The 27,658-nt window shown below is 47.5% G+C and overlaps 1 protein-coding gene across 3 annotated transcripts in view; it reads left to right on the forward strand.

Annotated features, from left to right (window-relative positions):
- The window catches only part of TNFRSF8 (TNF receptor superfamily member 8), a 63,887-nt gene that overhangs the window by 26,104 nt on the left and 10,125 nt on the right, over positions 1–27,658 (forward strand). For all 3 annotated transcript variants that reach the window (XM_032495219.1, XM_032495220.1, XM_006192464.3), the window contains 9 exons: positions 400–552; positions 4,046–4,139; positions 4,494–4,651; positions 6,777–6,893; positions 9,347–9,499; positions 18,965–19,058; positions 19,570–19,715; positions 21,165–21,266; positions 21,399–21,452. In XM_032495219.1, coding sequence (XP_032351110.1) covers positions 465–552; positions 4,046–4,139; positions 4,494–4,651; positions 6,777–6,893; positions 9,347–9,499; positions 18,965–19,058; positions 19,570–19,715; positions 21,165–21,266; positions 21,399–21,452 — 1,006 coding nt within the window. In that variant the 5' untranslated portion in view covers positions 400–464. The remainder of the gene's footprint in view (positions 1–399; positions 553–4,045; positions 4,140–4,493; positions 4,652–6,776; positions 6,894–9,346; positions 9,500–18,964; positions 19,059–19,569; positions 19,716–21,164; positions 21,267–21,398; positions 21,453–27,658) is intronic.

A 27,658-nucleotide genomic window follows, 5' to 3' on the forward strand; every position in this document is an offset into this window, starting at 1 on the left:
TACATTATTGTTGAAACTAAAATTCATAGTTTACTTTAAGGTTCACTCTTGCTGTTGTACATTCTGTGGGTTTTGGCAAATGTATAATGACATGTGTCCATCATTATAGTATCTTACAATGTGTTTTCACTGCCCTAAAAATCCTCTGGGCTCGGCCCAGTCATCCTCCCCTCCCCCACCCCCCACCAAATTCTGGCAACCACTGTTCGCTTTACTGTCTCTGTGATTTTGCCTTTTCCTGAATGGCAAGTAGTTGGAATGCATGCCAGCTGCCCTGCCCTGCCCAGTGGAAGGCCACAGCAGCATCCTTCCTCACGTGCTGGACTGTCCCTGGGGGTTTTCTGTGTCCCTTCCCTCGCCCTCCCTCTGTCCCCGGTGACCCTTCTCCGTGTCCCTTAGGTGACCTCGTGGAGAAGAAGCCGTGCTCATGGAACTCCTCCCGCGTCTGCGAGTGCCGGGCGGGCATGTTCTGTGAGACATTAGTCATCAACTCCTGCGCCCGCTGCTTCCCGCACTCCGTCTGCCCAGCAGGCATGGTTGTCAAGGTCCAGGGTGAGTATCGTCTCCCTCAATCCAGGACTGCGATCTGCACTGATGCTGCCCCACCCCACCCCAGACCTCCAAATGACTCCTCCCACCCCCTCCTTCCTGTTGAAGATCATACCTCCTATCCCCATGATGTGGTGCGTGGATGCACCCAGAGGCCCCTGCTGCCTCTCCCCTGCACCTTGTGTCCTGGACTCAGAAAGGCCCCCATGGCCTGAGGCGCCAGCCTGGCTGGAGGAGGTCTTGGTTTGGTTTGAAGTTTAGGGCAGACGTTTTCTGATAAACAAGAAGGAAACCTCAAGTTTCTGTCCTGGGAGAGTTTCCTGGAAGATTAGGGCTGGTTTTCCCCATTTCACAATCAAGTCATTGGAGTTAGAGGTTCCAAGAGATTGGGCACCAGGCTTAAGACTGAGAAATGGGTTTCTTTCCCAATTTGCTGTGTGACCTCAGGCAACTTCCTTGCCTTCTCTGGGCTTCTAATGTTCTGACAGTACAAGGAGGCCTGTGATCAGAGTAGAGATAAGGGCCACAGATCCTGTGTGGGTGGCATCAAGAGAGTGCCTTTTAGAACGGAGGCATGGGGAATGGGTGGGCTTTGGACCACAGCCCAGAAGAGGGGCCACAGCGACACAGAGGGCTTGGAATGAGAGGGAGCCGTGTATGCTGGGGAGAATGGTGCCCACATGGAGCCTGTGACCCCTCCCCAACCTGATTCCTTTTCCAAAGCCCCCCTCCCCCGCGCCCTCCCCACCATCACGTTCCTTCCCTCCCTCCCCTCCCCCAGCCCATAGATTTTGCCCCCCAATTCTTTCTCCTGTTCCCCACCCCTAATTCCTCCTCTCAGAGCCACCTTTGCAAAACCAAGTCTGATGGTTTGTGTGTTTCTTTCTCTCACACATGTACCAGCTAAAACACTTGATATCTTCTCATTACTCTGATGATAAGGACCAGATCCTTTGGCAAAAGAGAACAGGACTTTTAGGGGCCTTTTTTTTTTTTGGTCTGTGTGCCCTTTGGCATTTCTAGGTGGCTGGCTCATTGGGCTTCCAGGTCCGGGAAATATGAAACAAGGAGAAGATGCAGGGGACCCACCACCCCACCATGTCATTCCTGGGTCCCAAGGCCCCTCACTGACCTGCCTTCCCCCTCCAACTTTCTGAGTCTTCTCTGCTTTACATTCACATCCAGGGCTTTTAGCTGTACTTGGTGGGAGGAATGGGGAAAATGGCACCCATTTCTATCTTCCCAGAAGCAGAGTCTCGAGGACGTGATCCTGGACATGACTCTACGTGGGTGGCCCCTCCTTCTTCCAGCCCCAGCCTTCAGCACCAGCCTCTCACTTTCTGTCTCCCCTCTGGTCCACTCTTCTTTCTGTTCCAAGGATGCCCCATGCTTGTCCCTCTACCAGGCCTTCGCACAGGCTGTTCCCTCTCTCTGGAACACCCTTCCCTCCCCATGCACTTCGTCAACTTCTACTCAGCCTTCAGCTTTCCATCCAAACAATGCCTCCTGACCTCTCACGGGTCACATCTCCTTATCCCAGGGCATCCTTTCTAGCTGCAATATGAACACTTGTGTCTGTCTTGGTGTGATCAGTGCTCCCTCACTCCCTCCCTCCCGAGGCTGTAGCTCCGTGAAGGCCAGGACCACCCCCTTGTACTCACTGTTATCTCCCCGCTGCCTGATCAAATGCCAGGTGCCCAATCTGCTGTTCGTTGATGTTTGCTGAATGATGTGACAGGGAAATCAGATGTGGGGCTGGGTGGGTTTCAAATCTGGCCAGATTCTCCCTAGCCATGCAGAGTGCTCCGCGAAGGGACACTCAGAAGCCCACCACCCACAAGCCGGGGCAGGTGGTGGAGTGGAAGACACTCTGGACTGGGCATCCGATACCTGGGATTTTGTGCAGCCTCGTATCTGTGGGGCATGTTCCCACCCCTCTCCGGTTTTCAGTCTCTGCAGCTGCAAAATGTGGAGGTGTGACTGGAAGGCCTTGTAGGGGGCGCCTTTCCAGCTCAGGAACTCTTGGATCTCCACGAAAGATAGGCTTGAGTTCTGTTGCTCCAGCTGGTGAATCAGCTCCTCCTGGCAAGGCTCTCTCGGAGGTGTTCCTGTATCTGCCACATGGTGGCGCCAGAGGCCTCTCGTCCAGCTGCCCAAGGCTGTACCACTGGCCACATGTGGCCATCAAACACTTAAAATGTGGCCAGTCACACTGAGATGTGCAGTCAGTATAGAATATGCACTGGATTTCAAATATTTAGTATAAAAAAAGAATGTAAAACATCTCATTAGTTTTTTTCATTAATTATTTTTCATATTGACTACCTGCTGGCCTAGTATTTTAGATAGATGGGGTTAAAGAAATGTATTGTTTAAATTAATTTCACTTGTTTCTTTTTACTTTTAAAAATGTGGCTACTAGAACATTTAAAATGACATGTGTGATTCTCACCATGTTTTATTGGACTGCACTTTTTTAGGAGTGCTTCAACCTCTGGCTGCCAAACCCTGATTAACTTCTAGATTCCTCTGTGGGCTCTCCCACCTGGCAACTCTCTGGGCCTCAGTCTCTCTGGCTGTCAAATGGAAAGTAGTTTTCACCTTGGCTCAAGCTTATCTCTAAACCTTACGCTAAGACCTCGCATGGGCTTTCTCCCCTGAAAATCTCCAGACTCCAGAAGACTGAATTAGCCCCATTTTACAAGTGAGGAAATTGAGGTTCAGAGATGGCAGGTAATTGCTCAAGACCACAGAGCAGAGAATATCCGGTCCAGAGTTGGAACCTTATGCCCAGGTCTTGGCACCCCACTGCACTGCGGATATGTAAGTCTGCATTGCTCATATCCACCTCCACCAAAACCTTCAAACTCAAGTCTGCTTGATTAAAAGCTGTATGTGTTTTCTTCTCCACTTTGCTTCCACCCAATATTCTTCAGAACTCTTTGGCTTGTGAGTTACAAAATTTTGGGCTCATGTGGCTGAAAAGTCTGAGGATAGCTTTGTGGAGCTTCAGGCATGGCTGGATCTAGGAGCTCTGCCTTTTCCCATCTCTCATCTCTACTCCCTGATGTGTTGGTTTGTCTGTAAGATACCTACCAGCAGCTCCAGGCTTGCTTGCTACCCAACCCCAGTGGAAAGACAGCTTCTCCTTCTAACATTCTCAACTACCAAAACAAAACCTTGAAATTGCATCTCACAGGCATGGTTTGGGTCATATGCCCACCCCTGAATGAGTCCATAGCGGCCAGAGGAATGGGATGGATTGATTGGTCCAGTCTGGTCCCGTGGCTACTTGTGGAAGTGGTGGGGGGGGGGTGGTCAGAAAGTCCCAGCCCCTCCCCTCAGTAATTCTCCAGGGAAAATCAGAACGGATGCTGGGCACGCACAAACACCAGAAGGCCACTTTGTTTTCCTGGGATGTGGTGCTAAAAGTTCTATTCCTGGAGTCTCTGGACTCCTCAGTACCAAGTCTGAAGGCACTGTCATCTTCCTACAGGCACAGCACAGAGGGATACTGTCTGTGAGCTGCCTTCCCTGGGGGCCGGCCCTGACTGCAGCACCAGCCCACACGGCTGCCCGGGACCCGTCAGGTGACTCTTGGCCCCCTCCCATCTAGCTGACCCTAGGGTGGGGCTGTCCCATCCCACAGGATGTCCGAGGCACTGTTGGGCTGGGGGTGTGGGTGGGGTTCAGCCCAGGGGGTCAGGACTCCGGGGTGCCTCTCTGCTAAGCTCACGAGTCCTTTGAGGCCCTACTGTGTGCCCAACATGAGCACATGGGAGACCCAGAAGGCCTAGAAAATACAGGAGCTGATGGTGGGCCTGCCAGAGGCTGTGGGCAGAAGGTCCGGGGACCCCTTCTCTACAGAAATGGTTATCCCTGAGCAGAGACTCCCCTCGCCCCATTGGGAGAATTGCCAGTCCCATCTCTGACTTCCTTCCCAGCCGCACCACCCACCAGGCCAAGCCCACCTTGACCTCCCCAGCAAGCTCTGATACCAGGACCACACTTCTTGGAGGAGGCACCCCCATCGCCCCAGAAGATGCGTCTGAAATGACTCCCAGCTCTCCCTCCACCGTGGGGAAGCTCAATCCAGATGGAGGTAATTTATCCAGAGAAGCTGTGGGCTGTCTCCCAGGGCAACAGTGTCTGATGGGCGGGCGACTGTGTGGCGATCTGGACAGGTGGGCACTGAGCTGTGGTCTTCCCTGGCGCGGATAGAAGAGGGTTTCAAGGTCTTCTGGAGCTGAGGGCTTCGAGGACCAGAGTAGATCATGGAAGAACTCATTTGTTTCATTTTTTGAGTGCCCCTTGGGAGCCAGACGCTGAGGTAAGTGCTAGGCTGTGCTGGTCTTGCCGCGGAGCTGGCCAGCCTCTGTAGGTGTCATCTTGATGCCCCGCTGGTTCCTATGGCGACGGATTGGGGTCCTCGGTTCACTCCTGTTTATTACCGAATAGCCTTCCATTATCTAGGAATACCTCAGTTTGTTTATCCGAATAGTTTTTGGATGTTTGGGTTGTTTCTACTTTTCGGCTATAACGAAGAATGAAAAACATTTGTGTGAATGTATGTTTTCATTTCTCTTTTTTAAAAAATATTGATCTGTAAGACTTCTTATAATTCTGGGTTTGAGCCCTTTGTCCTATAGTCATGTTTAAAAGATCTCCCACCCTGCAGCTCGCCTTCTCACCCTCTTTCCGGTGTATTTTGATGAAGAGATGTTCTTCAGTGTCATTGAAAGGACCCGTCTTTTCCTTTATGACTCGTGCTCTTTGTGTTCTGCTTTGTAAGTCTCTTCCTCCACTGGACTCTCAGTGACGTCCTGCATTTATTTTTGTTTTGCCTTTGTTTAAAGTGTCCACATGGATATCCCATGGAAACACTACTCACCAAATAAATTGTCCTTGCCCCACTGTTTTGCAAGCCATCTTTTTTGTAAATCAAGGGTCCATATGTGTAGGGATATGACTCCGGACTCTCTAGTCTATTCCATTGATCTGGTTGTGTATTCTGTGTCAGTATCATACTCTCTGAATCACTACAGTTTTTCAGTAAGTCTTGATGGATGCTTGAGCAACTTCTCCAACTTTGATCTTCAACAATGTATTGGCTATTATGGGTAATTTGGATATCCACATGAATTTTAGAATCAGCCTTTCAAATTTCACAAAATGGCTCATTTTGACTGGGATTGCATTGAATCTGTAGACCAGTTTGGAGAAAATCCACGTCTTTGCAGTATTGAGTATATGGCAGAGCCCTACATTTATTTAGGCCTTCTTTCTTTCATTATTTATTTAAAAAAATTTTTTGGGGGGGAGTTTATTTATTTATCTTTGGAGGAAGTACAGGGGATTGAACCCAGGACCTTGTGTATGCCAGGCATGAGCTCTACCACTTGAGCTATACCCTCCCCCCTATTTAGGCCTTCTTTAAATTCTCCCAATACTGTTTTATTGTGTAGAGATATTTACAACTTTTTGTTAGATTTCTAAGTATTTGGTATTTCTGATGATGATGTGAATTATATATTTTCCAATATTTTATGTTCTAAGTCTTTGTTGTTGGTATTATTTTGAACATGTGAAATGCCAACATTTGACTGTTTCTGACTGGTCAAAACAGCAACTTCATGTGGTTCAATGCAAATATATAGACATTCAATTGATTTGATGTTGTAACATTATATCCACCTACCTTGCTCAACTCATTTATTCGTTCTGATACTGTATCTGCAGACTCTTCAGATGGTCTGTGCACTCAGTGATATCATCTGTCCATAACAGCTTCATAGCTTCCTTTCTAAACCTTACCACCTTTATTTGTTTTTCTTGCCATATTGCATTGCCTACCATCCCTGGGACCAAACTGAAGAGATGTTGTGATAGGCACCACTGCCTTGTTGCTGAACGCAAAGGGAAAGTGGCTACCAAAGTTTTGAGCAGGGTAGTGACAGAGCAGTGAAACTGGGGAGAGGACTCTGGCAGAGTGGAGATACCTGATTGTGTGGGGAGCCCTTAGGAGGCAGTTAGCGCTCTTCTCCTGTGTGGCCTTAGACACATACCTTCCCTCTCTGAGCCTCAGGACTCCCTCTGAAGGACTGAGTGACATGTGCAGAGGTTGGGAGCCGGCTGCGGAGCTGGAGGCTTCAGCAGTAGGGGGTGGGGTGGGGGTGAGGCCTCTGCCAAGGTGGCCTGGCCTGGAGCTTCTCTGCTTCTTTTTCCAGGGCTGAGCCTGCAGCAGCCGTGCCCTCAGGGGTCCGTCAACTGCAGGAAGCCGTGTGAACCCAACTACTACCTGGACAGGGATGGCCGCTGCACGGCCTGTGTGAGCTGTTCAGGAGGTAAGGAGCTTGTCTTTCCTCCTGGGGGCCCCTTCCACAGAGTAGGGCCAGGTCTTAGAGGAGAGGCCGAGAGTATGGGGTTGGGAGCCCTGAGTTTGGTCTTGAATGCTCAGCCCTTGGGAGACTCGTTCACCTCGCTGGTGTTTTTAAGCTGTCAGTTTCTCTTGACTCCCACTCCTGATTGTGGGTTTTGATGGCCATGACCCCTTTTCAGAGAGCTTCTGTTCACTGTCCTTCCTGCAAGGAAACACTTGTCAATGAACAGTCACTGACCTGTTTCAGGCTTGTCTCATTATTGTTTGTAACTATCCTGTGACACATGGATCATGATTGTCCCCATTTTACAGAAGAGGAAACTGGGGCTCTGGGAAGTCAGGGGACTTCCAAGGGCCACAAGCCCTCAGGAGTGGCAGGGCCGGGATTTGAACTTGGGCATCTGCCAGCAGGTTCTGGGCTCATCATTCCGCTATGCTGCCTCTTAGATTGCCTTTGGACAAGCACTTAGCGGGTGACTGCTGTGTGCAGACAGCTCCCCACGCCCACCAACTGCCCTGTGACGTCCACAAAGTTGCTGGCATCCCAGCCCACTCACCATGGCCACCACCACTGTGGGGAGACGTGATTCTGTCTCTGCAGCAATGTGGACTAGAGTCAGGGGAGGCCAAGTGGAGGAAAGGATACTTAGTTCATGGTCACTGGGGTCACAGTTCTGGTTACTAAGGCCACTAGCGAATGTTCTCAAAGCTGAGTGGCAAAAGGCAAACCATTCATTGTGCTCATGGAATCTGTGGGTCAGAATTCAGATCCGGCCCTGCGGGGACAGCTGGTCTCTGTTCCACGATGTCGGGATCTCGGCTGGAAAACTTGAAGGCTGGAGCTGGAACCATCTGATGGCTTTTTCATTCACGGGTCTGGGGTCAGTGGGGCTGCGGGCTGGTCCCTCACTTCCTCTCCGCGTGGGCCTCTACATGGCCTTCTTTGGGCTTCTTCAAGTCGTGTATGTTGGATCCCCAGTTTGAGTTGGGCTGTGGGTGGGGATCGGAAGCCACGTCTGTTTTCTGACCTCGGAATTCGCACGGCATAACTTCCGCTACATTCCGCCTGTGGAGGTTGTCACAGACCCCACTTGTCATGAGAGGAAACAGAGCTGGAAGAGCTCCTGAAAGAGCTGGCGGGGCCACAGATATCGCTGTGGCCGTTTTGGGAAAAATATAATCTGTCACAGCCACTGTGTCAGATGGAGAAGCAAAAGATGGCTCAGGGCCCAAGAATTCCTTCACCCAGCATCACTGAAGCCCTGCCAGGCTGTGGAGCAGAGCCCAGGTGCCTGGGTTCAAGTCTCAGTTCTACTGCCTGGGAGCTTATAAACGCAAGCCAATTTCTTAACCTCTCAGTGCCTCAGTTTCCTCATCTATAAAATGGGCATAATAATAGAACTCTCTCAGAGAATCGTTCTGGGAGTTAAATAGGTTAAACTAGGTTAGTCTGGATGGTGCGCCAAGAACACTGCCTCGCACACACTCGGTTATATTAACATAAGATTATAATTAATAGAGAAGCTCTCACTTACCACTGAGCTCACTCTTGCCCCCTGCACAGATTCTCCGAGTCCTCCCCAGCCCCCACTCTCTCTGGGGGTTGTGGGAAGAGACTGCAGGCCCTCATCTTTCTTACGTGAGGTCTCAAAGTAAACGCTGGGTGAGAAATGTTCTTATTGAGTGAGTCACAGTTGTCTAATCTACTGAGTAATTCTATTTTCACCCATCAAAAGAGGATGCAAAATATACAATTTATGTTTTTGATTTGGGGAAAAAAACCCTTTTCATCATTGGAAATTTCAAACATATTCAGAAGTGAAGAGAATCAGGACAGGTTATGGATATGGCCTCTCACTTTTAAAGAACGATCAAGTCATGGCCAGTCTCGGTTCATCTTTGCTCGTGCTGACTCACCCTTGTCCTCTGGGTTCTTTCCTTCATTTAACATTATTTTATTTTGAGGGGGTTATTTTCTTTTAATACCTTTACTGAGATATAGTTGACAGACACTTAAATGCACATGTTCGAAGTGTGCAGTTTGAGAAAAGTTTCGACGTATGGATGCAGCTGTGAAACCATCACCACAGTCAAAATAATGAACTGTCCATCACCCGCAAGTTTCCTCGTGTTCCTTACCAGCCCTCCCATCCCCAGACCATCATTCTGCTTTCTGTCTTTATGGAATAGTTCAAATTTTCTAGTTTTTCTCTGTAAATGGAACCATAGAATATATACTCCTTTTTTGTCCACCTTCTTTTATTTAGCCGAGTTATTTTGGGCATCAAAAGATCTGCTTAACAGATCCGATGAGTTTTTGCTCCTGAGCAAATACTTTTCTGCCCTCCTGGGGCTTCTCTGGACCCCCTGCCCTCTCCATCGCAATCCTTCCTCAGGACCTTTCTCTGTGTCCCTCAGATGACCTCGTGGAGAAGATACCTTGCACGTGGAACTCCTCCCGTGTCTGCGAGTGTCGACCTGGCATGTTCTGTGTCACGTCAGCCACCAACTCTTGTGCCCGCTGCGTCGCCCGTCCCATCTGCCCACCAGGGATGGTCGCCAAACTCCAGGGTAAGCTGTTCACACCTCGTACCAAGGGGCCGAGTCCTGTGTCCCTACAGCTGTGCCTCTCCCTAGCCCCAGCTGGACAAATGACCTTCAGCCCCAGCTGTTAACTAGGTCAGGCTGGGGCTTTGGTTTATCTTTGAATAGTTAGATCCAGTGAGTGGGATACAATTCAAACCTGGCATTTTGCTAAGAGTTTCTGATGATTATTTTTAAATTTTTAGTTAAAAATTTTTTATTCTTCTTGAAATTGTTGGGCTGGTAAAACCTTGACTTGTTTGCAAGGCTGTTTTATTGGCTCAAGATAGATCAATATAAAGTTTATGAAGAAGCTTCTGATTCAAGTGGTGGACATTCGCCAGAGTGCAGAAAAGTATAAATGCTTGACAGTGGAAAAAGAAACAAACAAAATTCATCAGCAGATATGAGATTTCAACACATTTCTGTAAAGTAGAAAACAGATGGAAGGCTGGTAGCAAATGAAAACAGGTGGAGGAGAGCTCACCCCAGAATTCACTCCATGAGGGCTGCAGAAAAGTGAGTCTCTGGGTTCCGAGCAGACAAGTAAAATGAAGGATGAGAGTGAAATAGAAGATTAGAAAGTGCAGTGAGCTGCATCTTGAAAATCAAAATTAAAATTTTGTAACAATGCAAAACCAACCAAAGAAAACAAGTGCAAAATCTGAAAAGTAGAACATCAGTGGTTTACAGTTTTGTGTATAATTCTTTCACCTCCTTGGTTAGATTTATTCCTAGGTCCTTTATTACTTTGTAAACTGTTGATGAAGAAAATTAAAGAAGACTTTAAAAAATGGAAAGCTATCCCATGCTCTTGGATTGGAAGAATCAATATGGTTAAAATGGTCACACTGCCCAAGGCAGTCTACAGATTTAATGCAATCCCTATCAAATTACCCAGGACATACTTCACAGAACTAGAGCAAATCATAATAAAATTTATATGGAACCACAAAAGACCTAGAATTGTCAAAGCATAACTGAAGAGAAAGAAAGAGGCTGGAGGAGTAACTCTCCCAGACTTCAGACAATACTATAGAGCTACAGTCATCAAGACAGCATGGTGTTGGTACAAAAACAGACATATAGACCAATGGGACAGAATAGAGAGCCCAGAAATGAACCTACAAACTTGTGGTCAACTAATCTTCAACAAAGGAGGCAAGAATATACGATGGAATAAAGACAGTCTCTTCAGCAAATGGTGTTGGGAAAACTGGACAGCAGCATGTAAATCAATGAAGCTAGAACACTCCCTTACACCATACACAAAAATCAACTCAAAATGGATCAAAGACTTAAATATAAGACAAGATACAATAAACCTCCTAAAAGAAAATATAGGCAAAACATTATCTGACATACATCTCAAAAATGCTCTCCTAGGGCAATCTACCCAAGCAATAGAAATAAAAGCAAGAATAAACAAATGCGACCTAATGAAACTTACAAGCTTCTGCACAGCAAAGGAAACCAGAAGTAAAACAAAAAGACAACCTACGGAATGGGAGAACATTTTTGCAAATGAAACCGACAAAGGCTTGATCTCCAGAATATATAAGCAGCTCATACGACTTAATAAGAAAAAACAAACAACCCAATCCAAAAATGGGCAGAAGACCTAAACAAGCAGTTCTCCAAGGAAGAAGTACAAATGATCAATAGGCACATGAAAAATACTCAGTATCACTAATTATCAGAGAAATGCAAATCAAAACTACAATGAGGTATCACCTCACACCAGCCAGAATGGCCATCATTCAAAAGTCCACAAATGACAAATCCTGGAGAGGCTGTGGAGAAAAGGGAACCCTCCTACACTGCTGGTGGGAATGCAGTTTGGTGCAGCCACTATGGAAAACAGTATGGAGATTCCTCAAAAGACTAGGAATAGACTTACCATATGACCCAGGAATCCTGCTCCTGGGCATATATCCAGAAGGAACCCTACTTCAGGATGACACCTGCACCCCAATGTTCATAGCAGCACTATTTACAATAGCCAAGACATGGAAACAGCCTAAATGTCCATCAGCAGATGACTGGATAAAGAAGATGTGATATATTTATACAATGGAATACTATTCAGCCATAAAAACTGACAACATAACACCATTTGCAGCAACATGGATGTCCCTGGAGAATGTCATTCTAAGTGAAGTAAACCAGAAAGAGAAAGAAAAATGCCATATGAGATCGCTCATATGTGGAATCTAAAATAAATAAATACATACATACATACATACAAAACAGAAACAGATTCATTGACGTAGAATACAAACTGGTGGTTGCCACTGAGGCAGGGGGTGGGAAGGGACAGACTGGGATTTCAAAATGTATAATAGATAAAGAAGATTATACTGTATAGCACAGGGAAATATACACAAGATCTTATGGTAGCTCACAGAGAAAAAAAATGTGACAATGAATATATATATGTTCATGTATAACTGAAAAATTGTGCTCTACACTGGAATTTGATACAACATTGTAAAATGATTATAACTCAATAAAAAGTGTTAAAAAAATAAAAATAAAAATAAAACAAATGAATGCATGTAAGAGCAACAACAAAATGTGTTAAAAACTCAGATGATGCCTGAGTTTTTATCTCCAGGTGAAAATGATCAACTTTTTGACTAAAGATCCTGCAGGACTATTTAGGGAAAGCTTGCTGTTGGCCACTCTGAGGGAAAGCTTGCTGTTGGCCACTCTGGTGCAAAGCCCTCTTTGCTTGTGGATTTGGGGGTACCCCATGTTAATAGGCTGTTCTTGCTCAGTCACCTGGAAGTGAAACCTTTGAGCCCAGAGTTCCCAGGCAAACCCTCTGCTCGGGGATGAGTCCCATCGTGAAAAGGACATACAACAGCACAGCAGAAGAAACCCTACCAGCTGCTGGACTATTCAGCATAGTTTTTTGGGTTTTTTTTTGATAAATATGAATGAGCAGTAAAGACCTTCAGACTTAGAAGGAAAGACAGCAGTATGAAGGAGAATAACAAGATACACAAACAGAAAAACTTACCACAGATGAAGCAATGAAGAACCCAGGAAAAGAAGAGAAAAAAATTAGTTTCTACAGAAAAATTCATGAAGTTGTTACATCCACAAAGTGAGAACGGAAGGCAATGAAGAAGGAACAGTAAGAAAGCAGAGGACAAGAAACAGCTTTTAGGGAGTGTGCTTGCTGCCTCTTAGGTCCCAGTTCCCTCTTCAGTACCTGCTTTGCAATAGAGGATTGGACTCTTCAAGGATTTCTCCTTGTGAGCATGATGCTAGGATTTGCCAGTAGAGGGCGTTGGAGGACCATCGCAGGAGGAAGGAGGCATCTCTTGGAGGCATTTGCTTTTTCTTGCTCCTGGAGTCTGTCCCAGGGCCTGTAGGTGGGGACGTCTGGTGTCATGCTTCCAGAGTTGGCAGTCCCTCGGCAACCTCACAGGCCCAGGTAAGGCCTGGTGACCACCTTCCATGCTCCAGGACCCATGTCAGCAAGAGAGTCATAACTTCCTCTGTGCCTCCCTCCCCCACCAGCCTTGGGTCTTTTGCACACCATTTCTTGACATGGTCACTGTGTGCTCCCACAGTGGTGCCCCAGTGTTCCCTATGTACCTGACCTGGAAAATATAAGACTGCAGATTGAAATGACCTACCAGGAGCAAAGCTGGATGAACAAAGATTACCCACATCTAGACATAGTAGATGTACCATCATTTGTTTATGCATTCACCAGTCGATGGACATTTGACTTGTTTCCAGTTTAGGGCTATTAGGAATAAAGAAGCTACAAATGTTCTTGTACAAGCCTTTGTGTGAACATATATTTTCAATTCATGGGTAAATACCTAGGAGAGGGATGACTGGGTCACTGTGCTAGCCACACAGAATGTCTTTTGAGAGTCAGATCAAAGCTGGCCACCTGCGATCTGATCCAGCCACCTCGTTATACTGATGGAGAGACCGTACAGAGTGTTATAGCTGGAGCCAGAGCACAAACTCCTGAGTCACAGCCAAGTACTCACCACTGGGCCACAACAGCTCCTTCTTAGTTGAACAGAGATCTTTTTACTCAGCTAAAATACAATTACGTTTGAAAGCGGAATAAAAACATTTTCAGACATAAAAGGGCTGAAATTCTGTCTTCCCCACTTGTATCTTTTCTTAGAAAGTTACTTAAAGATGTAATCCAGTTAAATGAAGGGCAAACAACAACAACAACAACAAAGCCATGAAATCTAGAAAAGCAGGGGTTCTATCCCAGGAGAGCAAAGAAGGGAAGTCCCAGAATGACAGCTGTGCAAAAGACATTACGACATCTAGTTGAGCCCCACCAGAGCAGGAAAATGAAGGGTTCCAGGGAAATGTCCGCAGGAATAAAAGGCAGAATTGCAGTCAGTTTCAAGAGTAGTAGGGTTGAAACCCTTGAGGATATGGTGGAAGCACAGTACTTTTACCAGCAAGGAAAAGAAAGGCGATTGAAAACTCCAGGGAAAATAAAAAGCTGATAAGAAATGTACAGTTCAAGTACAAAGATGAACATTTCATATGATTTTAAACAATTTCTGGGTGTACAAAAGAAGATTCCATTTGACTTTGATGCTAAGACTATTCTCCTTTAAATGGCCCAAGGGTCAGGTATTTGGATTTAAAGAGAAATATTTAAGTCTGGCAAACAATATCTTTTTTTAGTTTCTAAATTGGGACTAAGAGCAGGCAGGTTCTTTTTTTCTTCCTCTTCCAATGGGCCCTTAACAGATAACACAGGTGAGCTAAGTAGGGGCTAACCAAGTACCTCCTGCTCACCTTCAGATCCAAAGGAGGAAGAAAAGGGGAGGGTCAGTAACCCAGGGAGGAAGGTAACGGTGGAGGTATGGTACACACAGAGAGGGGATGAGAGGCACCCAAGGAGCATCGGGACCCCCTTCTCTGCTTAGAGGAGGGACAGCATTTCTGTTGCTGGATTCCAGCAGTGTTCCAGTGGCAGCTCAGACCCAAGCTGCCTTAGAGAGAGGCCAGGGATGGGGAGGATGCTAATTGGCTGTAGCCACAGTTAGTGTTCTTGAGCACAAGGGCTCTGACAGTCCTCTCAAAATTAACTCTCACTGAATCCCAATATTTCTTTTCTTTCCTTCATTTTTTAAAAATTGAAGCATCATTGATTTACAATGTTGTGTTAGTTTCTGGTGTATAGCAAGGTGATTCTTTTTTTATATATATATTATTTCTCATATTCTTTTCCATTGTGGTTTATTACAGAATATTAAATATAGCTCCCTGTACTATACAGTAGGACCTTGTTGTTTATCTATTTTATATACAGTAATTTGTATCTGCTAATCCCAAACTCCTAATTTATCCTCACACACTTTCCCCTTTGGTAACCATAAGTTTGTTTTCTATGTCTGCAAGTCTGTTTCTGTTTTGTAAATAAGTTCATTTGTGTCATATTTTAGATTCCACATATAAGCGATATCATATGGTATTTGTCTTTCTCTGTCTGACTTACTTCACTTAGTATGATCATCTCTAGGTCCATCCATGTTGCTGCAAATGGCATTATTTCATTCTTTTTATGGCGGAGTAGTATTCCATTGTGTATATATATGCCACATCTTTTTTATCCGGTCGTCTGTTGATGGACAATTAGATTGCTTCCATATCTTGGCTATTGTAAAGACTGCTGCTATGAACATTGGGATGCACGTATCTTTTCAAAATAAGAGTTTTCTTTGGGTACATACCCAGGAGTGGGGTTGCTGGATCATATAGCAACTCTATTTTTAGTTTTTAAGAAGCCTCCATACTGTTCTGCATAATGGCTGCACCAGTTTACATCCCCACCAGGAGGGTTCCCTCTTCTCCACACCCTTTCCAGCATTTGTCATTTGTAGACTTTTTAATGATGGCCATTCTAACTGGTGTGAGGTGATACTTCATTATAGTTTTGATTTGCATTTCTCTAAGAATTAGCAATTTTGAACACCTTTTCACATGCCTATTGGCCATCTGTATGTCTTCTTTGGAGAAACATCTATGTAGGTCTTCTGCCCATTTTTTGATTGTGTTGTTTGTTCTTCCTTGTTATTGAGCTGTATGAGCTGTTTGTATATTTTGGAAATTAAGCCCTTGTTGATTGCATCATTTGCAAACATTTTCTCCCAGTCTGTAAGTTTTTTTCATTTTGTTTATGGTTTCCTTTGCTGTGCAAAAGCTTATAAGTTTGATTAGGTCACATTTGTTTAGTTTTGCTTTTATTTCTATAGCCTTGGGAGGCTGATCTAAGAAAATCTTGCTCTGATTGATGTCAGAGAATGTTTTGCCTGTGTTCTCTTCTAGGAGTTTTATGGTGTCGTATCTTACAGTTAAGTCTTTAAGCCATTTTGAGTTGATTTTTGTGTATGGTGTGAGGGAGTGTTCTAACTTCATTGATCTATATGCGCCTGTCCAGCTCTGATATTTCAAATATAATTCAAATAAAAATTTGGAAATAAATAGAAATTATCATAACAAATTGCATCATCTTTCTTATAGCCTAAGGCCTCCGGGCTTTAACTAATTCACGTAATAATCTGGTGACCATGTGGAAAGACGTAGTATCTATTTGGAGACTCCAAAGCAGAGGGGTTCCTCGGGACCCTACTGATCCAAGAATAAAATTAATCCTAGCCTCACTTTCTCTTCACAGAGTTTCAGGAAAAATCTGAGCGGCATCATGAGAGCTTTTTAGAAGGGAGGTGTGTGTGGGTGGGGGGTTTGCCTTGTACCACAGAAGGGAAGGGGTGCCGCCGCCAGGAACATGGGGGCGGAGAGGGCAAGTGGCTGGGCATGACCTACTTCAAATGTGGGCCATTTTTTCCTGCCCTAGAAAAGCAGTTAATCATAAGCTTGTAAGAAAATGCTCAGTCCTCTGGCAGGAGGCAGTGCAGTCCAGTGGGGAGCGCTCGGGGCTGGGACTCAGAAGCCCTTTCCCTGGCTCTCGCCCCGGGTCTGTGGTCCTCTCTATCTGCAAAAGGAGGTGGGCTGGGCCCGATCAGAGGTGACCGTGCCTGAAGTGGTCCTCAAAGACGTTCAGCATAGTGGCACAGCCTTCCCTCTCCTAGGAACTCCAAGTGAAATAAAATGATATGTTTTCACAAAGACTTGTGTGAGAACAGTCCTAGGAACTCCAAGTGAAATAAAATGATATGTTTTCACAAAGACTTGTGTGAGAACAGTCCTAGGAACTCCAAGTGAAATAAAATGATATGTTTTCACAAAGACTTGTGTGAGAACAGTCATAGCTGCCTTACTTACAATACCTTCAAACTGGAAACAAGCAGAATGTCCATCAGCAGGTGACCAGATAAATAAATGGTGGCCCATCTCTACGATGAAATGCCGCTCAGCAATACAAGGATGAATTACCGATGCAGGAACATGACGGAATCTCAGAAACATTATGCTGAGTGGAAGAAGCCAGACACCAGGGAGTTCGCCTGCACGAGTCTGTCTAATGTGGTTCTGGAATGGGCTGGCTGGCTTATAGTGACGTAAAGCAGATCTGTGGTTGCCTGGGTGTAGGGGAGGATTGACTGCCAAAGGACAGGGAACTTTCTGGGGAGGCGAGAATGTTCTAGGTCTTGAGTGGAGTCACAGTTACATAGAAGTACCATTTCAGGTTGGTTTCAGGATGCCCTGCAGATACCGAAATCCAGGGATGCTCAGGTCCCTTCTATAAAACGGCAAGGTGCAAAGGTGCAGGTGGCCCTTTATCTCTGCAGGTTCCACAGCCATGGATTCACTCGATCTGCAGTTGGTTGAATTCAGAGATGTGGAGTCTGAGGATGAGGGACCTGCAGAGATGGGGGGCCGACTGTATACATTCCTCAAAACTCATCAAACTGTACACTTAGGAGACATTTTCTTCTATGTAAATTGTGCCTCAATAAAACTGATTTCAAAAGAAAAGAACTTTGAAAATTGAGGCTACTTTTAAATACCAGGAGATATTTAAATTTATTTGTTCACATTGATTTAATCAGGTTTCTCTTGCATAAAATCAGAAGGTCTGGAGTCACCAGGCCACCCTCTTGCGTGATCACAGTTGGCTGGAGATGAAGATCTTTGATCTTTTGAAACACAAATCTGATCGTGTCTGCCAATTACAGCTGCAGGAATAGTGTGTTACAAAACCCTCGACAGTAAGCCTTCAGCTTTCACTCCGTGGGTCAGCTGCGTGGCTCTGCGGTCTTGCTGGGCTCTGACGTTTGGTTTGGGTTTGCTCCATTCGTAATTCTGGGACTGGTGGGAGCTGCCTGCCCAACCCCCGCACAGTCTGCTTATGGTAACTGCGGGAGTGCAGAAAGAGGGCAGTGGAGAGCAGACACTTTTTAAGGCTCAGTCTGGGAATGGGCACACCACTGCTTCTCTCTCGTTCCACTGGCCAGACGAGTCACCCGGCCAAGTTCAGGCACTGATGCGGGTGGGTGGAGGGGGGACACGCAGACACCTGCCTCGACCTGCAGAAGCTGCAGGGTCACCAGGCAATAGATGGGGCCGTGGACATGGAGCAAGATGGGGAGTCTGGACCAACGTGCCGTCTGCCGCATCCATCCCATCTCGTTGCTAATGAAAACCACCACTTTGGGGAGAAAGAGCCAATGTTTAAAAGCAGCCTTGTTGAGGTATAGTTTACATACCTTAAAATCTGGTAGATTTAAGTGTATAGTTTGATGATTTTAAAGAAATCTACAAAGTTGTGTGACTGTCACCACCATGTGAGAAACCTGGTATCAGTCAACCCCATGGACAACCACTAATCCACTCTCTGTTCCTCTACATTAGCATCTGGGGACATTTCTAGAATATGCATCCTTCTGTGTCCGGCTTCTTTCACTGAGCATAACACTTCTGAGGTTCGTCCATGCCGCAGCTGTATCAGGACTTCATTTCTTTTATTGCCAAAGAATACTCCAGTGTGCAGATACTGCATTTTATTTATTTATCTGTTTACCAGCAGATGGACATTTGGGTCGACTATGAAGGATGCTGCTATGATCAACCTCCTCCCTCCCCCACCTCTGGGCCTCTCCACCTTCTATTTCCTCTACTTAGAAACCCCTACAGCCACTTACGTCCCAGCAACCCCCTCCTCAGAGGAGCCTCTCTGATCCGACAAGGTCAAGCCCACCCTTACAGGGGCCCCACGTGCCTGCGCCTCTGAGCTCTGGCGGTGGGGATCTTGTCTGTTTGCTCACTGCTCTATCCCAGCTCCCAGCACAGTCTGGTGCATAGTAGGTGCTCAGGAAAGAGTTGTTGCATGGAGGGAAGGGAGGAGGGAGGGAGAGAGGAAGCGGGGAGACAGAGCCAGGACACAAACCTGCAGTGTCCTTCAGGCCCCACCGTGCTGCCTCCCTGGAAGTCACCAATCCCCATGGGTTGGGCTCCTTGGCACTGATTCTAACCCACTCTCTGCAGGTATGGCTGAGGGGGACACCACCTATGAGCTACCTCCCCCGGGGACCTACCCTGACTGCAGCTCCAACCCAGAGGACAGCGGGGCCCCTGCCAGGTGACTCCCGGCCCCTTCTCTCCATTTGGCCTGCCAGTGCCCAGGGGATGCCTGGGGGCAGCCGGCTGGGGATGGAGGTGGGGGCCTCAGCCGGATCTCTGGGACTAGCCCATGAGTCATTTTGGAGAATGTAAGCCTCTGCGCTGGCACCATGGAAGGCCAGGAGGCCTAGAAACCCAGTCCCTGCCCTCAAAGTGCCTGGCACAGACAGTAGGCAGAGGAACTGGGACTCAGGCCTCGGCTCCACAATCCCTATAGAAAGGGAATGCTTTCCAAGCACACACTGCCCTCTTCCTTTTTCTTTTCTTTTTTTGTAGGGGAGGTAATTAGCTTTTATTTATTTATTTAACGGAGGTCCTGGGGATTGAACCCAGGACCTTTGCATCTTAAGCGCCCAGTCTACCACGAGCTACACCCTCCCCCACCCCACGCCCACTGCCTTTTTTCCATCTCGATCAATTTCGATGAATCGATTGATAGTCTGTCTTACTTCTGGCTTCTTTCCCTGCAGCACCGACCCCTCCCTGATCTCCCTGGTGGACTCCCTGACGGGTAGGGAGCATGGAGGGGGCGTAACCCACGCCTGGGGGGATGCCTCCATGTCAACCAGTGCGCCCATCTCCTTCTCCTCCACAGGGAAGCCCACTCTGGTTTCAGGTAATGATAGTCCCATGAAGCAGGGCCTTCCTCCCAGGGGGCCGCAAGGAGGCTGGCGTCTCACTGGGCAGTGGTATCCACTTGGTGGGGGGTGTGGGGAACCAAAGTTGAACCCCGGTGCCCGGCTTCTGGGTCTGGGACTGTGGCTCTGTCACTTGTGAGCGGGGATTTCATTCACAGCTTCATCCCCGCAGCCCGTAACTGCTACTCAGAAAATATTTGGTGAATGACTTCATGACCTTGACGAGCGGCTTACTTCCTTGGAGCCTCTGGTTTCTCACCTGTAAAGGTGCAACAGCGCAGACCACACAGGGCACAGGCAGCGTAGGACGCAGCTAGCTCATCAGCGGCTCCCGTTGGACGTTCACTCTGAGGGCCTTGAGTTTTAGGACTTGCAGATCTAGTATTGGACACTAGATGGCGGTAGGTTTCAGGCCCGCAGTTCTCAAAGTGGTCCTGGACTTGCCAGACTCAGTAACTTACTGGAAATGCAAATTACCGGCCCCATCGGAGCCTGAAGAATCAAAATCTGCATTTTAGCACTGTCTCCAGGAAAGTCATATGCGCATGAGTGTTTGAGAAGCACTTACCTGGCACTTACTACCTTTTTAAAGTCTGAAAATGGACTTTAAAAATAATAGATACGTATTGATTTTCACAAGTGACAAAGTGGGGGAAAAAAGAGGCAAGTTAAGTACTAAGATGTAAAGAAATATACCCAGATAGCGGCTAAGGGCATGGGCTCTGGGGTGCCCCTGGCCTGGGCTGAACTCACCTGCGATTCTTATCCTCAGGGTGACCTCGGGTGTGTTAACCTGTGTGAACTTCAGGTTCCCTCATTTGTAAAACGGAGAAAGTAATGGTGTCTATTGTCTATCGTGGGGCTGTTGATTCACCCATTCAGGGAACACCTGCTGAGTGTGCTTGTGTGTAGAGTAGACACTGTGCCTGCCCTCAGGGAGCTTCCAGTCTAGAGGGGAGGCTGGGAGTGTTGCCAGGCTCACAGCATCACCCTCCGAGCTGCTCTGCCCGCCAGCTACCTGGGGAGGTGCTCCACGCAGGCCCTCTCCCTGAGTCCCCAGCTGTCATTGTTTTGGACCTCTATTCCTTCTTCATTCTGGCTCCTTGACTTCTCAGTTTCTCACCCTCTCAAAATAGTTTGCTTTTTCTTCAACTATTTAGCCCCCCAGATGAGCTTCCTAGAGCCAGGTGAGGAAGGACAGGTGGGTAAGGGCTGGGCCAGATGGGTAGGGTCTGGGTTTCTGCCCTGGCTTGGGAAAGGCCCAGGTCCTGGCAGCCACCGTGGAGTCTGTGCCCAGGAGGAGGAGGCAGTAGTCTGGGCTGGGGCTGTCCTGTGTGGTTGCAGGAGGGCCTCAGATCCCCGCCAGGATGTACACTTGGGGGCCACGAGTGTGAGGACGAGAGGGCAGGGCCGCCTCTGTGTTCCAGGACCCGTGCTCTTCTGGGTGACCTTGACGCTGGTGGTGGTCATCAGCTCCGGCTCCTTCCTCCTGTGCCACTGGAAAGCCTGCAGGAAGTGGATTCGGCAAAGTGAGTGCACGTGTCCTTTGGGCTCTGGGAAGGGCAGGGTGCTCTGTGCCAGCCTGGCTGGGGGCCTCTCCTGCCCTGGCCGCTGAGGCTCTCCGAGCTGGCACCCCAGCCCTCCTCCCGCTGTCGTTTCAGAGCTCCACCTGTGCTACTCCGTCCAGACCTTCCAGCCCAAGCTGGAGCCTGCAGGTGAGTGTCCGGAGGGCCAGAGGGGCAGCTCCGGACCGTGGTTTCAGAGCTCCTCGGGGATCCCTCTCTCTGGGTTCCCACAAGCTGCTCCTTCCTTCTGTACAACCTCATCTGTGAAGGGAATGTCCTGTGGGTGGAAACGGCGGGGCATGCCCTTTGAGCGCTGGCCAGATGCTGGCTGGAAGGTTGAAAAATCCACCTTGTTCTCTCCTGAATGCCTTCCCTTCCTCCCACTCCCACATGACCTTGGGTGAGTTACTTAGTTCCTCTGTGTCTCAGTTTCTTCCTTTGTAAAACGGGGACAGTGGGGCCTCATTCAGAGGGTGGGCACGTGGATCCACGGAGAAAGGGCCTCTGAGCGCTGCGTGGGGTGCCTGCACCCGGTCAGTGCTCAGTGTATGGTGGCTGCTGTTTGCTGACAGGTGGCCCATGTCTGGGGCCTTTTCCCCCACCAGGAATCCCAGGCCTTCTTGAGTTCTACGTTGTTCTGAACTCCTCTCTCTGATCACTGCCCAGCCTCCAGGCCGACTCTTCCAGGCAGCCCTCCATGCCCCACCCATCCAGGCAACTGGTCTCTTCCAGCTCTCACCTCAGCATTTTGTGCCAAGTGTCTTCTCTCCCCTGTGCGGCTTCTTTCAAGGCAGGGCAGGGTCTTCCTCAGCTTGCCACAAGCATTGATTGAGCACCTACTGTGTACGGGGCCCTGGCCACAGGGGAGCGAGCAAACACAAATGGTCTGAGCTTCCCTTTCTGGCTTCAGATCCAGGAGCCTCAGGGGAGGCAGGTGATGCTCTTTGGTCTGTAAGGCACAGACAAGACCCGGGGCCACATGGCCCGTCAGTGCCACCGCCAGACTCAGGCACTGGTCCTTAGATGGTGGGTCTTGTTTGTAGGGGCCCAGTCCCATCCCTAATCTCTTCCTCCCTCCAAGGGTTGTCAACCACCCAGTGCCCACCCTGGAGCCCAGTGGTCAACTCAGACCTCACCCCTGTCTCCCCTGGGCCTGTGGAGAGCTTTGCCGTAGCCTGGCTTCTACTTGGGCCCCCAGACACAGCCCATGAGGCATGTTTTGGATTTGATGAGTTTCACAAGCAGGTGCTTGTGTTCCCTTCACAAGGGGGGTTTTTGTGTTTTGACAGTTTCAAGCCTTTTTCCGTGAGCTGTCAGGCTTAGTGTCTCACTGAAACCCGTGTTTGCTTTCTTGACATTTTTCTAGTATTCGAGTTTCCATTGCTGTCAGTTTATTTTTTTTCTTCAAACCTCCGTGATAGCAGTTTTGTCATACCAAAAAAAAAAAAAAAAAAAAAAAAAAAAAGAGAGAGAGAGGGAAAGAAAGACAAAAGGCACCTTCCCTTAAGAAGCCAGACCTACCAAGAACTAAGCCCCAGGGCTCAGTGGCGGCCGCCCTATTTGGGGCCATTGCTGGCCCTCTGGCTTCCGGTGGGGGGTGGGGTGGGGGTCTGGTTCCCAGGCCTGAGAGGGAAGGAGGTGGCGCAGGGCGCAGGATGTGGACGGACAGAGCAGGGTGGCTGCAGTGGGTGCTGGATGCGTGCAGGAGCGCTAATATCTGTCCACTCCTTCATGTACCCATTGGGCACTTCCTAGCAGCGCTGGGCTGGTAGAAGAACTGCCCTGCTGAGCTTTCAGACCAGCACCAGTTGCTGGAAGGACTAAAGGCGAGCAGGACAGAAATGTGCATCCCAGTCCTCTGAGTCCCGGAGCTCCAGCGCTGGGGGACCGCCGGGTCTGTGAGCAGCGCATCAGCCATCTGGGCAGGTGCCCATCTGATGCTCATCCCCATCTCTGAATCGATTTGACTTTGTGGCATGTGTCCTCTTTGGCAGGCGTCTCCAAAGCACCTATGTGTTCTCATCTTCCTCCCAGTGGCCTTGTGGTATCCCCATTTCACAGATGAGAAACCAGAGGCACAGGAAGATGAAGGAATTTGTTTAAGGCCACTTGGTTAATTAGCAGGGATTTTGTTGGTAGTGACAGTTTTGCATAAAGGGTCTCTCATTCTCAGCACTAGTGACATCTGGATGGAGTAATTCTTTGATGTGGAGGCAGTCCTATGCGTTACAGGATGCCAGGCAGTTTTCCTGGTCCCTAGACCCACCAGATACTAGGGGCACCTCCCATCTGTGACAGCCCAAAATATCTCCAGATATTGCAAAATGTCCCCTCATGGGGGTAAGTCGCTTGTGGTTGAGAAACACTGACTGAAATTCTTTTAACCCCTCATTTTAAAGGACACTATGATCATGACTTCATTTGTTACTTCAGACAGGTTTACGCTGGAAAAAATCTTTTTTCTTTGTTTTGAAACAATTTCAAATGTCTGGAAAAGTCTCAAGGACAGTACCAAAAACTTATTTTGCCTGAACCATTTGAGAGTAAATTACTGACTTAATGCCTTCTCATCCCTGAATACTTACGTGTGTATTTCACACGACTACTTGTAGTAAAATCGTCAAAATCGGAGAGTTCACACTGATGCCTTTGCCACCAACGAATTCTCCGACTCCACTCAAGTTTCTTTGTTTATCCTAATAACATTCTTTACGCAAAAGAATGCCGTTCAGGGTCTTGTGCTGCCTTTGGCCTCAGTGTCCCCGGTCTCCTCTAATCGGGGGCAGTTCTGCAGGCTTTTCTTTCACAGTCATGATCTTGTCACTTTGAAAGATTCTGCCAGTGATTCGGTGGCTGCCCCTGACCTTGGGTTGGTTTGCTTGACGTCTTCCTCACCCCTGGATTCAGGTGGTGCATCTCTGGCAGGAAGTTGCCAGGCGTGACGCCCAGCTCTCTGTGTGGGTCCCCCCACCAGGTCTCCTTTTGTCCCTTCCTCCGTGTGTTCACCGCAAGCACGTGATTAGGGTGGTGTCTGCCAGGCTTCTCCCCCATGAAGCCCTCTTTCCTCCTCGGTCATTGTGAAGTATTTTGAAGGGAGGTCCTTTGAGGCTCTGAATAACTGAAGCCTCGTCAAACTTTTCTTCATTTCCATGTTTATATCCGTCTGGACCACAGATTCCTCTCTTACTCTACTGCCATCATTATTTAATTTGATGTTCAAATCGTCCCAGCTTAGGCCAGTGGGGGCCCCTTCAAGCTGGCTCCCGTGGCCTTTTGTCCCCGTCCTTCTGTGTTTGGAGCACCTCTTCCTCCACGATGTTCCCAGCTTAGCCCGCACTTTCCCTGCCCTGTCCTGGCTTTGCATCTAGGGGTGTTGCCTGTTGCCCATGTCTGGCTGAGCCTTTGTGTCAGACCCCTTCCTTGGGTCTGTTCTGCTTCCCACAGCAGCTGGACCCCAGGGCCAGAGAGGGGATGGGATGGAAAGGGGAGAGCAGTGGGGATGGAAGGGATGGATACCTCGGGTGTCAGAACCCACGTGCAGGGCTTTAGCGGCCTTCAGAGCAGCCCTGGGACACCAGGCACTCCTTCCGGGGGCAGGGGCACCGATGCCCAGTGTGTCCCTGGACTTGTGCCCTGGGCTGCTAGACTTGTTAATGAGAAGCTCATTATTATTCCAGAAAGCAAGGGAAACAATACATGAAGACAGTAGGCTGAAGCAACATTTTTAGGGGAAGAGCAGTTACGAAATCTGACCTCTGTTCTTGGCACGATTTACTCTGCATCTTTATCAAAGTCCACACGCGGGTGGGAGCACGGCTGCAGGCAGATGTCGGTACCTTCCAGATTCTGCCTTTTTACCTCGATGTTTCCTTCTGCTTGTTTCCAAGAGTCAGTATCGAAGGCAGACCTTCTATTCGATGTGATGGAAGGTCAAGCCACAGGGACATCCGGAAGCCCTCTATGTGCTAGGCAGCCCCTGGGCATCTTCCCTTTTCCATATTTTTAAACAATTATTTTAATTTTTTTTCAAACTGAAGTATAGTTGATTTACAATGTTGTGTTAATTTCTGGTGTACAGCACACTGATTCAGTTATATATATATAATGCTTTTCATATTCTTTTTGTTAGAGGTTTTACAACTTCTATATAATAATTTTAAAAAATCTACATAGACTTCAATTTTTAAGAAAAGTTTTAGACTTACGGAAAATTTGAGGGGCTAGTACAGAGAGTTTCTGTACAGCCCACACCCAGTTTCCTTTACTGGGGACATCTCACATTAGTGCAGTAGGTTTGTCACAGTAAATGAGCCCATGTTGATGCATTGCTATCATCTGAAGCCCATACTCTATTCAGACTTACTTAGTTTTGCCTAGTATCCTTTCACTGCCCACCCAGGACACCACATGACATTTTTTTTAAAAGTCTTTATTTTATTTTTTAAAAAAATTTTATTGAAGTGTAGTTGATTTACAATGTTCGTTTCAGCTAACACCAAACTGATTGAGTTATACATATACGTGCATATATATTTTTTCTTTTCAGATTGTTTTCCATTATACTATTACAAGAAATTGGATATAGTTCCCTGTGCTGTACAGTAGGTCCTTGTTGTTTATCTATTTTATATGTAGTAACGTGTGTCTGTTAATCCCCAACCCTTTATTTATCCCTCCCCGCCCTTTCCCCGTTGGTAACCATAGTTTGTTTTCTATGTCTGTGAGTCTGTTTTTGGCTTGTAAATAGAATTTGTATCATTTTTTTTAAGATTCCACATATAAGTGATATCATATGATATTTGTCTTTCTCTGTCTGACTTCACTTAATATGATAATCTCTAGGAATTACAGTTTTCTCCAGATATATGCCTAGGGGTGGGATTGCTGGATTATATGGTAATTCTATTTTTAGTTTCTTAAGGAACCTCCATACTGTCCTCCACAATGACTGCACCAAACTACATTCCCACCAACAGTGTAGGAGGGTTCCTTTTTTCTCCACACCCTCTCCAGCATTTATTATTTGTAGACTTTTTAATGATGGCCATTCTGACTGGTGTGAGTTGATACCTCACTGTAGTTTTGATTTGTGTTTCTCTAATAATTAGCAATACTGAGCATCTTTTCATGTGCCTGTTGGCCATCTGGATGTCTTCTTTGGAGGCACCACATTTCATTTGACTGTCATGTCTTCTTAAGCTCCTCTGGCCTGTGACAGTTTCTGGCTTTCTTTGCTTTTGATGACCTTGGAGGTTTTGAGGAGTACTGGTCAGCTACGGTGTAGGAGCCCCTCTGTTGGAATTTGCCTGAAATTTTCCTCCTGATTAGATCAGAGTCATGGGTTTTGGGGAGGAAGACCACACAGGTTCAGTGTCATCTTCATCACAACGTATCAGGGTTGTGTCCTCTCAAGGTGACTGATCACGAGGCAACTTCTCTTTTGAGATCTCATTTAATCTTCATAAAGACCCTCCAAAGTTGGCATGATCTGTCCCTGAGAGGACTAAGCTGGGAAAGGTGAAGGCATGTCGTATGGGGGTCTCAATGCGGGGGGGCCCTGCTGCAGGACTAGGGAGCTGCTTCATTGTTTGGCTTCTGGCTTGTTTTCAGTTTTGTTGGTGATTATAAACCACCGCTGGGGCAGGCTGATGGCTTTCTTTCCAGTTATTTCCTGAGGGTGTGTCCCTGAAGAGGGATTACTGGGTCAAAGTGTGTGAGGCTTCCACTGCCAGATGGCTCTTGAGAAAGAGGGAACCGGTTCACAGGGCACGAACAGCTGCATTCCTGTTTACCCAAGTCCTCTCCAAGCCTGCATTTTATCATTTTTATTTATGCTGACTTGTTACTTTGTCACATACACGCCCGCCCCTTCCCTGTCAATGACTTGCTGCCAAATCACCGTTGGCTGTTTGCAAAACTGAAAATTCACTCTCAAGGGGTGAAGATTTGGTTTCACTGACATCATTTAAAAGAATGTGCCTCCAGCCAGAGACTGTTTCTCAGAGTGGCAGCTTGGGCAGTGGACAGTGGCCACTTCGTGGGAGGAGCCACAGTCTCCCAAGGTGACTGCTTTGCTGGGAGCAGCAGTGACCAGATTTGTTAAATCAAGAGTCAAGAATTGTGTCATTTTACACATGTGCTTCTTTTGACCATTATTCTGGTCCATTTCCCCTTTAGACACTTCACCTGCTGATGGTTGTTTACAAGGTACAGGTGAGAGTGTCCCCCAGCCAGACCTAGTGCCCACACAACAGGTTCGGACGGCCAGGCTTGTTTGTGTCATCATGGTTGGTTGGCCTCCAGTGAGTGGTTCAGCTAGGACTCAGGGATGAGCAGCTGAGATCACTCTTGCGTTC

This window comes from Camelus ferus, chromosome 13, assembly GCF_009834535.1.
Source record: "Camelus ferus isolate YT-003-E chromosome 13, BCGSAC_Cfer_1.0, whole genome shotgun sequence".
NCBI lineage: Eukaryota > Metazoa > Chordata > Mammalia > Artiodactyla > Camelidae > Camelus > Camelus ferus.